The sequence below is a fragment of the Rhinatrema bivittatum genome, chromosome 14, assembly GCF_901001135.1.
Source record: "Rhinatrema bivittatum chromosome 14, aRhiBiv1.1, whole genome shotgun sequence".
In the NCBI taxonomy this organism is placed as follows: domain Eukaryota; kingdom Metazoa; phylum Chordata; class Amphibia; order Gymnophiona; family Rhinatrematidae; genus Rhinatrema; species Rhinatrema bivittatum.
The window spans coordinates 80,575,214-80,589,424 of record NC_042628.1 but is presented as its reverse complement, the minus strand read 5'-3'; the positions used below and the strand labels follow the sequence as shown (position 1 = coordinate 80,589,424).

Sequence of the window (14,211 nt, the reverse complement as noted above, 5' to 3'; positions counted from 1 at the left end):
AGAGGAAATGAGTGAGCTTTAGATTGGTGAGTAGATGGCAGAGCGGGAGAAGGTAGATGTTGGAAAGGGTCGGTGAAAGTGAGGAGCCTTGGGGGGACTCCCAGGTTGGAGAGGATCGGATGTGATTCCTTGTTATTTATCTTTACCTTGAATCGTCTGTTAGACAGGAAGGACTTGAACCAGCTGAGGACCGTTCCCTTGATGCCTATGTCTGCAAGGCATTCTAATAGTGTTGAATGGTTTACCGTGTCAAAAGCCGCGGAGAGATCTAGAAGAACCAGGAGATAGGGTTGTTTTTTCTCCAGGTTTGTTAGTATGGTGTCTGTAAGAGATATAAGGAGGGATTCTGTGCTTAACGACTTGCGGAAGCCGAACTGTGATGATGCGAGAATGGTATTTTCTTCCAAGTAATCAGATAGTTGCTTGTTGAGTACCTTTTCCATAAGTTTAGCAATCGGAGGGAGGTTAGCTATTGGACGGAAGTTAGCTGGGTCAGTTGGCGACGGATTAGGTTTTTTTTAGTAAAGGTTTTAGAATTGCTAGCTTAAGCTGGTCAGGGACTAGACCTTGAGTTAACGAGCAATTTATGATGTCTGCAATTGGCTTAGAGATGGTATTCCTTATGGAAATGAGCAGGTTGGTAGGAATAGTATCCAATGGATGATACTAGCTTTGTAAGGGCCATGAGTGAAGCCATCCCCTTCCAGCTGCTGTCGGAGGAGACCCCCATCATAAGATGCTGGAGGTCCTCCAGTTCATCGACGCTCCAAAGATGATATGGTGGTGCCGTTCCACGACATCTTTAAGGAGCTCCTCCGTATGTGGGAACACCTGGTATCGGTGGCCCCGGTGAAATAGGAAAGCTGATGCAACTTACCTGGTTTAACAGGCTTTGAACGGTGGCATTTACCCAATTAGTGTAGTCCGTCCTTAAAAAGGCCAGATTCTCCAGGACACATGCTTCTGCCGCCCCCCCCCTCCCCCCCAGGATGCGAACATAGGGAGCTCAATGGCATTGGGAGAAAAATGTTCCAAGGGGCCATGCAGGTGGCTCGTATTATGGCCTACCAGCTGACATGACCCAATATGACTGCAACTTGTGGAAGCAGGTCCAAGAGTTTGCGGAGAGCCTCCCCCACCTACAGCAGGAGTCCCTCGTGGCCATTGCCATGCTGGGCCTTGAGGCTGGTAGACACGAAGTCAGGTTGACCTATGACATCCTTGAACCCGCAGCCCGCTAGCCGCCGGGGGTGTCGGCGCCAGACGGCTGGCTTGGCTTAGGGCCTCCGACCAGAGGTGCAGAACAGACTTGCGGACCTCCCCTGCACAGGAGAGAGCCTGTTTGGGGATAAGGTGAAGGAGGTCATGGCGCAACTGAAGGATCAGCATGATATCCTCCTACAACTCTCCACCAGCCCCTCTGATGCTACTTCTACCAGGACGTCTTCCAGGCCAGGCTCTCGCAAGCCCTTCTACCCGGCCACCCCGGCCCAGTCCCAGAGGCTGCGGCCGGCAGCAGCGGATACAGAGGGCCCAACCAGCCCCACAAAAGGGCCCCGTCCGCCAGTTTTTGACTAGCAGCGAAGGGCCACGAGCCAAACGCCAGTTCCCATGGCAGCCAATCCCCTAGTCGGTGGCAGGCTACTTCACTTTGCCAGCCGCTGGGAAGCGATTACTTTGGACCAGTGGGTCCTCTCCATTTTCTGCCAGGGCTACTGCTTGAACTTCAACAGGCTCCCAGGACTGCTCCCCCATGTCCATCGTGAGATTTGTCCAACCATCAGGCCATTCTCCAATCTGAACTTTCCATCCTTCTAGTGGCGGGCACTGTAGAACCGGTTCCTCACAAGCAGTGGGGGCACGGCTTCTACTCAAGGTACTTCCTCATTCCGAAAAGAAAAGATGGCTTGCGCCCCATTCTCGACCTCAGGGTGTTGAACTGCTTTCTCGTAAGAAAAACATTCAAGATGGTCTCTCTGGGTACGCTGAGTCTGCTTCTCCGAGGAGTCTGGCTCTGCTCCCTCAACTTGAAGGAGGCTTACGCCTACATTGCAATTGTCCCCAGCCACAGGACGTATCTCCGCTTCCAGGTGGCGACGGCACATTTTCAGTACAAAGTGCTGCCCTTTGGGCTGGCATCAGGCCCACACGTCTTCACAAAGTGCTTGGCGGTGGTGGCTGCCTACCTCAGGCGTCGCTCGGTCCATGCCTTTCCATAACTGGACGACTGGCTGATCCGGAGCGATTCACATTCTGGGGCCATGAATACCCTAGCCTTGATAGTCAACACCTTACAGACCCTGGGATTCGTTATCAACTTTCCCAAGTCACATCTCAATCCGTCTCCAAGGCTGGACTTTATCAGTACCAGGTTGGGTACGGCAAAGGCGAAAGCCTTTTCTGCTCAGGAATCGAGCAGCCGTCCTCTCTTTGCAGACTATTTATTTATTTATTTATTTATTTATTTAAACAAATTTATATACCGTTTATATAACGGTATATAAATTATATACAAATTTATATATCCGTTTTTACTGACCAAAACGGTTTACAGCAGTAAATAACCTTAACAGTTAAAAGGTTAAAAATTAATACTAAATAAAACTTAAAACAGTAAAATAGGTATGAATAAAAATACAACATTTTAGGTAATCAATAAAAATAATAATGACTAAACAGAGAATGGCCAATTACATTAAAAATTTTAAAGTAAGAATAAGTAAAGTAATATAATATAATACAAACTTATTTAGTCTTATTTACTTAGCTAAGATGTTTCTAAATCTTTAAAAGCCTCTTGAAAGAAATAGGTTTTTAAAGCCTTCTTAAATTCCTTCCGGCTGCTTATTAGCCTAAGCGAATCAGGCAATGCATTCCACAGAATGGGGCCAGCAACCGAGAAAGCTCTATTTCTTGTTATACTCAATGCCGCATTCTTCACTGAGGGAATTTCCAATAAATTTTTTCCTGTAGATCTTAGTTCTCTCTGTGGTTTATAGATATGTAAAGTGAAACACATCCAAGTGGAGTCACTATTGTTCAACAGAGAATGGATTAACATGATGATTTTATAACGAATTCTATATTTAACTGGAAGCCAGTGTAATTTGTGCAGAATAGGTGAGATGTGATGTTTTAATGGAGTACCAGTAAGAAGTCTAGCTGCCGAGTTCAGTATCAATTGTAAAGGCTTAATAGTAGAATCAGGCAATCCCAAGTATAAGCCGTTACAATAGTCTAGACCAGACAGAATCAGTGCTTGAAGCACTGAGCGATAATCATGAGAAAATAAAAGGGGCCACAATCTTTTCAGAACATGCAATTTGAAAAATGAAGTTTTAACCACTTTTGAAATGTGTTGCTTTAGTGATAAATTAGTATCTACCCATACACCGAGGTTACGTGCTAATTTAGTAACCTGTATGGTTTCAGTACCTATGGTTAAGCAAGTTGGTGGGGCATTGGTAGGGTTGGATATAAAGCTTAAACACAGAAGCTCTGTTTTCTTTTTATTGAGCTTTAGACGGTTATGAGCCATCCATTGCTCAATTGAACTGATATAAAGTTGGATCAGAGAAAAAGTATCTGCCCAGGAAGACTTATACGGAACAAATAGCTGAATATCGTCAGCATAAAGTTTGAACTGAACATTCAGTGCAGATAGAATTTGGCACAAAGGTAAAAGATAAATATTGAACAATATTGGAGACAACGAGGAGCCCTGAGGAACACCGGTTGATTGGACATATTTTTGGGAAGAAAAGGTGCCTAAATTAATTTGGCAGATGCGGTTTGAGAGAGAGCTTCTGAACCAGCTCAAAACTGTCGATTTGATACCTATAAGTTGTAGAGCAGATAATAATAATTTATGGTCCAGCGTATCAAATGCTGCTGAGATATCTAATAAAATGACTACATAATCCGTATAAGAATCGAAACCTCTCAGGAAGGTGTCAAAAGAGGATAGTAGTAAAGTCTCAGTGGAATGTCCCTTCCTGAACCCATGCTGACTCGGATGGAGTATGTCATGCTCGGATAAATAATCTTTTAGCTGGTATAAGACTACCGATTCCAAAATTTTTGCTAATGAGCATAAGGTGGCGATAGGTCTCAAGTTAGAAAAATCCATAAATGGAAGTTTTTTGTTCTTTAAAATAGGCAATATTGAAGTTTGTTTTAATGAGTCAGGGAACTTACCAGAATCCAAAGATTGATTAAGAAGTAGGCATAAGTAGTCAGGGTATTTTTCGACAATACTTTTTAGAAGAGTACCTGAACAAGGATTTAATGGCGAGTTAGAAACTTTTTGCTTGCCAACAATATTCTGAATGGACTTTGAAGTAATAGGATGGAACTCAGTCCATTCTGAGATTGCTAGTTGTTGCTTGTAACTAGGATATGGTAAGGTAGCAAATTCCTTGGATATAGTTTCTGTTTTATTTTGAAAAAAGTTTGATATTTGTTCACAGATTTCGTTTGTGATTTCAGGGAGTACGTTTGCATGATCAGTTGTTAGAGATTGTACTAAGTTAAACAATATAGTAGGATTGTTATTTGCCGTTGCTATTTTATCAGCATAATATCTTTTCCTTACTAAGTTAACCTCTTTTTTGTAACATTTTAGCGTGTTATGAAAGACACGCAATGTTTCAGAGTTTTTCTGTTTTGACCAGAGACGCTCCTTCTTCCTTAAAGCAGTTTTCATCATTCGTAGAGAATTATTATACCAAGGAAAATTTGCTTTATTGTAAGGTTTCTTCAGAATTATAGTTCTAAAAGGAGCCACAGCATCTAATGTCTTAGAGATAGCTGAGTTCCAGTTTTCAAGGGATTTGTCCACATTCTCTGCAAGATCATATGGTATGTTCTCGGCAAATGTATTTAGAAAGGAGTCTACTACTATAGGTTTCCTTCTTTTGATTTGTTTAACCGCATCCTTTGGAGGGTGTTTTTGCATAATAGAGGTCGAGAAGGAAATAAGATGGTGATCTGACCAAGGAACCGGTTGAATTTTTAAATCAGCCGAAGGTATGTTCAAATATGAGGAGTTGTAGAATATTAGATCTAAAGTGTTACCTTTTTTATGAGTAGGCTCAGCGACAGGTTGAGTCCAGCCTAAACCAGCCATAGCATCTAAAAAGGATGTAATTGTCGTAGTTGTGGATGAAGGCTCATTATTTATCTGTAAATTGAAGTCACCTATCAAAATAGTTTCTGTTAGGTTTAGGGGCAAAGAGGAGACCAATTCTAGAAATTTAGATAGATGTGTATTTAACGTTTTTGGAGGACAATAAACTAAGATCACATTTAAACAGTTGGTAGATATTATTAAAAATTCAAAAGGATCACTTGCGTGAATTAGTTTCCTGATAGGTTTGTGAGATGTTTTAATAAAGGCTAGCACACCCCCACCTCTGCGTTTGGCTCGCACTGTTGAAAAGGCGCAATAGTTAATAGGACAAATACTGTTCACTATCACTGAATCTGACTCCGTAAGCCAAGATTCCGTTATGAGTAAGCAGTCTGGGTCTTTGTCTTTCAAGAGGTCCATAAAAATAGGAGACTTCTGCCTAATAGATTGAGCATTACAATACATAAAAGTTAATACTGGCAGTATTACAGTGGACAATATCGTACTTAATGAGATAGGAATTACCGAGCGTCTATGACTATATACTTGCCTGGTGTGACGTTTGTTTTGATTGAGCAGAGGGGCATATCTGCCATAACCTAATACTGTATGTATCTCCATTTTCCTTTCTCCACTCAAGCACAAACTACAGCGCAACGTATCACAGCTAACGAAGGGGCTAACAAAGGGGCGTGCCCCTTTGTTTTGCTCCTTCGTTGCGCGACGCCACGGCGCGCGACGCCTCTGGCGTCGCGGCGCGTTTAAGCAGCCCAGGAGTCCCCTGAAGATGACGTAGTGGGTGGGCGGAGCCAATCAGGCTGGCGGCTGTGCAGCGCGGGATCTCTTTCTCTCTCTCTCGGCTTCTCTCGCCTTCGACAGCGTTGTCTGCTGGATCTTTGGCGTTCCTCACAGGTAGTCTCAGTCAAAGTAATCCAGAGGTCCTGGCGAAACTTCACCCCTCTGGCGTCGCCGCGCGTTTAAGCAGCCCAGGAGTCCCCTGAAGATGACGTAGTGGGTGGGCGGAGCCAATCAGGCTGGCGGCTGTGCAGCGCGGGATCTCTTTCTCTCTCTCTCGGCTTCTCTCGCCTTCGACTACTCTCGTTCATAACAGGGCGACGGTACCAGCCCTTCTGCTGCTCCACCTGCTGGGCCATATGGCGGCCTCAGTCCATGTCATCCTCCTTGGCCCGCTTCTGCTGAGGGACCCGCAGTGGGCCTTGCAGTATCAGTGGCGACAGGCATCCCAGGATCTGGAAGTGCCAGTGATGGTCACAGACCCTCTCCATCTCTCCCTGTCCTGGTGGGAAGCCCTACCCAAGCTGGAAATAGGGCTCCTATTCCAACCTGCTCCACCCCAGATGACTCTTACCACCAACGCCTCACCTCAGGGGTTGGGGGCCCGCACGGACAGCCTGTATACTCAGGGCCTTTGGACTGCTTCTGAATCCCGCTGCCAGATAAACTTTCTGGAATTGCTTGTGATCCGGTATTCCCTGTGGACCTTCCAGGACAGGTTGTTCTCCAAAGTTGTCCTCATCAGAACGGACAACCAGGTGGCAATGTGGTAGATCAACAAGCAGGGAGGTACGGGCTCCTTCTGCCTCTGCCAGGTGGCACTACAGGTCTGGGATTGGGCCCTCTCCAAAGGGATGTGCCTGCGGACCACATACCTGCCCTGCCACCAAAACACGTTGGCAGACCACCTCAGCCAGTCCTTTCAAGCACACGAGTGGTCCTTGAACCCGGCAGTAGCAGCCCACCTATTCCGTCTCTGGGGCACGCTGGACATGGACCTGTTTGCCTCTCCCCACAATCACAAGTTGAACATGTTCTGCTCCCTGATCCCGGGGAAGGACCATCCGGCCTGCGACGCGTTCTCCCTTCACTGGGGACAAGGTCTCATGTACGCGAACCCCCTTCCCATCGCGCTTCTGACGAGGAGTCTGACGAAGCTGCGAGAAGATGGGGGGGATCATGATCCTAGTGGCACCCTCCTGGCAGATGTGGTTCCCTCTCCTCTAGGACCCATGAACACACTGGTTCCACTGGGGCGAGCTCCCAGCCTCCTATCGCTGAACCAGGGCACCCTGCCCCACCCGAACCTCTGGGCACTGGGCCTCACGGCATGGATGTTGAGCACAGGATCCTACAGCCCTTGCAGCTCTTGAATGGGGTGTCAGCATCTTGATTGAATCCCGGAAACCTTCCACTCGCTGAGTCTACAGCTCCAAGTGGAAGCATTTCTCCATCTGGTGTAGGGGCCACAGATTGGACCCTTTATCCTGTCTGCTCCCCCACCTGCTGTATTATCTGTGGCACCTGTCCGAGTCTGGCCTCCAGACCAGCTCAGTCCAAGTACACCTTGGCGCCTACCACCAGGGTGTCGCTGGGGTGGCCATCTCAGTCCAGTCACTGGTTGGGCGTTTTATGCGGGCCCTAATCCAACTAAATCCCCCACTTCGTCCGCCGGCAACCACATGGGATTTCAATGTAGTCTTAGCGAGGCTCATGCAACATCCGTTCGAGCCTCTCAAATCCTGTGACCTGAAGTTCCTCACCTGGAAGGTTATGTTCCTGGTGGCAATCACTTCTGTTTGCAGGATCAGCGAGATCCAAGCCCTGGTTACATACGCTTCCTACACGAAATTCTTCCATGATCGTGTAGTGATATGCACGCATCCAATGTTTTTGCCGAAGGTGGTGACTGCGTTCCACATCAACCAGTCATTTGTCCTTCCCATGTTCTTCCCGAGGCCTCATTTCCACCTGGGGTTACGTGCTCTTCACATCCTGGACTGCAAATGGGTGCTCGCTTTCTACTTGGCTCTTACAGTGAGGCACAGACAGTCCACCCAGCTCTTTGTGTCCCTTGACACCAACGGCTGGGAGTAGCAGTGGGAAGGCTGACCCTTTCCAACTGGCTAGCAGATTGCATTGCCTTCTACTACGAGCAGGCGGGCCTCCAGCTGGCCGGCAGGGTGAAGGCTTACTCTGTGCGGGCTATGGCGGCGTCAGTGGCCCACCTGTGGGCGGTACCTATAGCTGAAATCTGCAGAGCCGTTACCTGGAGTTCACGCCACACCTTTTGCGGCTCACTTACTGTTTCGACAGGGATAGTCTCCAACACAGCGCTTTTGACCTGTCTTTCCTCCGCAACCTATTCCAGTCCTGAACCCAACTGTTCTTATCATGCTCTCTTTGGGGCCAAGACTGCCCTTGCTTCCCACAACGCCGCAGTTGTGTTGTGCCCATTGGTACCTTGTTCGGCTTCTGTGGGCCCCTCTGTTCCCCAGAGGCAGTCTGGAGCTCTGTAATCACCCACATGTGAGAACTACCATCCTGCTTGTTCTAGGAGAAAGCGTAGTTGCTTACCTGTAACAGGTGTTCTCTTAGGACAGCAGGATGTTAGTCCTCGGGAATCCTGCCCGCCTCCCCACGATGTTGGGTTCACCTTCGTTTTGTTTTATTTTTTCACTCATATTTTGCTATCTTACGAGACTAAAGGGGAACCTCGCATGGACGCGCGGATAGCGGCAGGCTGGGCATGCTCAGTCTGCCAGTCAAAGTTTCTGTGCCGGGCTCCATCTGATGATGTCACCCACATGTGAGGACTAACATTCTGCTGTTCTATGAGAACACCTGTTACAGGTAAGCAACTGCGCTTTGTAACATAGCATTGGCAATACAACTAAACTCCTAGAGTTTACTAAGATAAAAGTCAAAAGGTGCCTGGCTAGAAGTTGTTCTCTAGGAAAGATCTCCCAGTGGAGTTGTTGGAGACAACAGTAGTGTCATTCAAGAAAGTATGGGATAAAAAATGATCTCTAGTTACAAAAAATGAGAAGGTAAGAGGTCAATTGTTCAGTTCTATCAAGACTTAAATTTACAGACAAAATGGACCTTATGGTCCTTATCTGCTATGTTTACTTTGTGTCTTTTTGTTTGAATTCCTTAGGTATATTATGCTAAAAAGAAGCGGAGGGCCCAGCAGGTGCCACCTGAAGATTCCAGCACAAAAAAGGAGAGAAAAGTATTAAATGATGGCTATGATGATGATAACTATGATTATATTGTGAAGAATGGTGAAAAGTGGATGGACAGATATGAAATAGACTCGCTAATTGGAAAGGGTTCCTTCGGACAGGTAGAAAATACTTGGATATACTATTTCATATTTTTTTTTTAATAAGAGTTTTCCAATCCATCATGAAACCATGGGTCTTGCAGGAGAGAGTATGTTTCTCACATGTACTAAATATATTTAAGTGAAAAATATGGCTTTAGGTAATGAGTAGTCAGTGAAGCCACTATTGATTTACCTCTTATAAGTTATCTGGAACTTGCTTCCAGAAGCAATGCACCTGGCTGCTTATATGAAATCATTCAAAATGCTGTTGAAAATGCACTTATTTCAGTTGTCCTTTGGTTGAGAATGAGAATTAGTTGAGGGTGGTAGTATATTTTTGAGTATGACTGCTTGATATTATTTGCTAGTTGTTTTGTCTCTTATGTTATGTTTTGACTATGATTATATATATATTTATATCTTTGTATGGCGCTTAGAGTTATATAAGTTTTTCAAAATTCTACAGTTGCTGAGTTTGAATTTTTGCAACCACAGAACAAAGAAAAAAAATATTTTTTAAACTCTATTTATAAACAGCTTACAATTATCAATCATACAATATACATACAGCAAGGATAAAATCCAATAAGGGGAAGGCATCAAGCCTCTAATAACTTATCCCCCCTTCAGGCCCAGTAACAGTGCCAGGTGTTTTCATATTGACCAACTTCTTCTTTAGGCCTGCAGTAATATGTTCCAACGCGGTGATTTCCACCAATTACCTATCCCAAAATTCCTGTTGAGGGTCAGACTTCCAAAACCGAGCAATGGTCAGACCTGCATCTTGAAGAAGAAAAGTCAATGAAGTCTCAAGTACCCAGTAAAGAAAATGATGGTATAAATGTAAATGCTATCCCAGTTATGGTAACACATTCACGCTTGACCAGGCATAAAGAATCCTGAACCCGGTTGACATTGCCACCATATATGAAAGAATGAACCCACTGCACCACAGCCTCTCCAGCAGAAGGGTCTAGAATTACTGAATCTGGAATGCCAAACTGGAACCTGTACACCTGTTGTAGGATATGGAACATCAACTCTTTTGGATGCATACAGAAAGACTGTTTATGTGCAGCTAGCCACAGTTTGGCCAGTCATCCTGATCCAGACTGGTCAGAATTTCAGGCCTGAACGAGGGAAGGGTGGAGTCTATAAGAGTACGAGACAGACTTTCTTTTAGGGTTCATGAGTTGGCATATGTTGCAGGCAACAAGAAGCTTCAGTTACTTCACCTCCTATCAGAACTTTTATCGAATACTTCCTAAACTGCAGAAAGAGGAAATGAGAATGAGACAAGTTAAAAGTTTGAAAAAGATTAGATTATCAAGCAAGTCCATAATTAACAACATGAAAATGCGGATGAGTACAGTATGCGACCTAAGAACTTTACGCACTTTGGCATTCTCATTAGGGGAAAATAATAAATCCCATACTCAGCCATTATGAACAGTCTGCGTCAACTAAAAGTTCAAGCCAAAATCTCAAACACACCAACTAGGCCACAAAATAATGTAATTGAAAGTGAAGAAGGCCCATCCTTCATCTTCCATAAAGAAGAATATTTAATCCTAGGTGGCCTCTTATTCCAAATGAAACTGGAACACAAACTGTTCAACCGTGAGAAAACTGACTGAGGAACATTACAGGGTAATGGGAAAGGAGTCTGGGTGGAAGTGACATTTCCAGAAGTCCAGTCCAGTCCAAGAAATGGAAAGTTGCGACCAATTACTCAAATCTTTCTTTATCTGATCTAATAATTGTGGAAAATTGACCTGATAAAGATCTAGAAAAGCAGGAACCAACCTAATCCCAAATACTTAAACCCTGACTTTGCTAATTTAAATCCAGCCAACTCTTCGGGTGTACGAGCATAAGGGCTCACCAGAAATTCCTCGGACTTATGCAGATTAATAGTATAACCTGACAAAGAAATGTATTTTTTAAATACAGCTAATAAGGTAAGGACAGAAAATGAAACATCTGGGAAGTAGAGGAAAATATTATCTGCATACAAGGAAATTTTACAAGATTTCCTACAGAACCCAAATCCCATAATGGCATCCGTATTTTTAATCAATTGAGCTAAAGGCTCTAGAGATAATTAAACAATAAAGGCAAGCAAGGGCGTCCATGCTGAGTTCGCACATTGGATTGAAAAATAAGAGGAAGTATGCTTAACAACATAGATTTTGGGCTCTTATGTTCTTGTACATTGCATTTAACCATAATGCAGCAAAAAGAAACGGCCAAGAGATCTGATCAAAGGCCGCCTCTGCATTGAGGGAAAGCACTAGGCCTAGAATTTGTCTAGAACCAGCCAGGTGAATTACATTGAACAATGTTCTGGTATTGAATGTGGGGAAAAGATGTTTAATAAACCCAGTTTGATCTGGTTGGATCAAATCTGGCCTTCCAGCTCCTCGCTTAGTTCTGTGGCCTCCAGGCCTTCCAGTTTTGCCTTGCCTAGTCCTGTGGCCTTCAGGCCTTACAGCTCAGCATTGCTTAGTTCTGTGGCACTCGGGCATTCCAGTTCTGCCTTGCCTAATCCTGTGGCCTCCAGGCCTTCCTGTGTCTTGCTCCTTGCCTTGTGGCCTATCTAGGCCTTACCTTGCCCTGTGACCTCCGGGCCTGCTATTACCCTAGTCCTTGCTCTGTGGCCTACTCAGGCCTTTCCTTGCTTAATGGACTTCGGGCCTCCAGCCTTGTTGCCTTCAGGCTTCTGTGTTCTCTGTTCTGTGTTGTTCTTGTCTCCTCCTACCCTTTTCTAAGTCATGCCCCTAGTCTGCCTTGCTTAGTGCTGTCCTTGTCTGGGCTTGTTGTGCCTTGCCCAGTTCAGTCCCCAGTATCCTTGTCTCCAGCCCTATATTGCCTTAGCATCCAGCCTTTGTCTCAAGTCGTGCATTGCCTCAGTATTCAGTCCTTGTCTCCAGCCGGTATCTTCAAGTTCAGTCTGCACTTTGATCCCAGCTTCAGTCTAAGGTCCTGCCAGCCGCCAGAACCCAAGGGTTCAACATGTGGGGGAGGTGGCTGGTCCAGGTAGAAGATCCTCTCTGCCCTGCCTTGAAGTCCTGTGCTACCCCTGTGAGGGTTCCCCAACCCTAGCCGGACCCCCAGTTGTGACAGAATGACAAAGCTATACCGACCCTGCAGGAATGGGTCCAGGACTTCTTGCCTGTTCTGGTAAGACAAGTAAAAATCTTTCTAATTCTTTTGAACTTTCAGCTCTCTACTGGCTTTGCTCTAATTGCCAAAGTCATAGCCCCCTGGATTCACAACTTGTCTTGTGTAAATTCCCCAGTCCTGCCCTGTGGAAGTGAAAGGGCTGCAACTGTGTGAATTCTATGACTATAGATGCCTTTTTTGTAAGGTACCTAAACTAATTTCTGACCAAATACCTGTTACTTCAGAAACTCTAGTTACTAGAGGACTGTCTTCCTCCCCTTGTTACTAGGAATGCAGGGTTACCAATGCATGAGCCTGCTATTTGAACTGGTATGTTGTCTTTGTAGTCTTCCTAATTTTGCACCCCTGTTTTGGAAATGTGGAAAATGCTATGTAGAAAACAGCCGCTATGAAGTAACCTGTTCTTATTGTGCTACTTCCAAACCAGTCTCACCACATTCCATAGCCTGCTCTAAAGACCAGCTCTCTCAAGCTAAGCCAGTGAGGGAGGAATGCTACAATCAAGGGGTAAAGGTGCCTTCTGTATTGGAGGATTCCTGTTTGTCCATTGCAGTTAGAGGGAAAAAGCTTTACCACCTTGGTTTCACTTAACATGGACTCACAGAGATTTCTAGATCACCCTGCAGTTAGTTTGCAACAGCAGACACTGAATAAAGAAAAATGTCACGATAAAGTGCTAAAGCTACCTGTTTTAATTCTTTTCCCGTCGATAGGCTGATTTAGCCATGCTGTATGGGAGCGTGTCGCGACCCTCGTAGGCGGAGCTTCCCTCAGTGAGTCAGAGTTTTTGAACTCTGTGCAGCTGCGCGGTGTGTTCCTGCGCGAATCAGCCATCTTTTCCTTAGTCTATTTTTTTCTGCGAGCCGAATGCACGCTGGCTTTTTTTCTCTCTCAGTGATTTTTTCAAATTTCGATTTTTTTAAGTTTTCCCCCATAAATATGGCACCAAAACTGTCCAGTTTTAAATATTGACAATGCGGGAAGATTATGACCCTCATGGATGGACATAATTATTGTTATATTTGCCTCTGGCCCGATCACGACCAGAGATCTTGTCGTGATTGTGGACAGATGTCCCTCCCCCCCCCCTCCGAGTGCGCCGACATCAAGCAGAGCAAATTGACAGGCTGAGATCATTGGGCTCTTATGCCCCGACGCCATCGGCGCAGTCTTTGCCCGGCTGGGTGAAGACACCATCCTCATCTCATCAAAAAAGGGCCTCCTCCCTGGGACCACGGGAGAAGCTGCAACTTTTACCATCAACTGGGCCCAGGTACTCATAGAAACATAGAAATGACGGCAGAAGAAGACCAAACGGCCCATCCAGTCTGCCCAGCAAGCTTCACACATTTTTTCTCTCATACTTATCTGTTTCTCTTAGCTCTTTGTTCTATTCCCCTTCCACCCCCACCATTAATGTAGAGAGCAGTGATGGAGCTGCATCCAAGTGAAATATCTAGCTTGATTAGTTAGGGGTAGTAGGGGTAGTAACCGCCGCAATAAGCAAGCTACACCCATGCTTATTTGTTTTACCTAGACTATGTTGTACAGCCCTTGTTGGTTGTTTTTTTTTCTCCCCTGCCGTTGAAGCAGGGAGCTATGCTGGATATGCGTGAAGTATCAGTTTTTTTCTCCCCTGTCGTTGAAGCAGAGAGCTATGCTGGATATGCATTGAAAGTGAAGTGAAGCATCAGGCACATTTGGTTTGGGGTAGTAACCGCCGTAACAAGCCAGCTACTCCTCGCTTTGTGATTGCGAATCCTTTTTT

General features: G+C 45.3%; 1 protein-coding gene across 2 annotated transcripts in view; it reads left to right on the top strand.

The window, feature by feature from the left end:
- LOC115075765 (dual specificity tyrosine-phosphorylation-regulated kinase 1B-like) overlaps positions 1 to 14,211 on the top strand; it is a 232,770-nt gene that overhangs the window by 101,415 nt on the left and 117,144 nt on the right. For both annotated transcript variants that reach the window (XM_029576504.1, XM_029576503.1), the window contains one exon: positions 9,087 to 9,275. In XM_029576504.1, the coding sequence (XP_029432364.1) occupies positions 9,087 to 9,275 (189 nt within the window). The remainder of the gene's footprint in view (positions 1 to 9,086; positions 9,276 to 14,211) is intronic.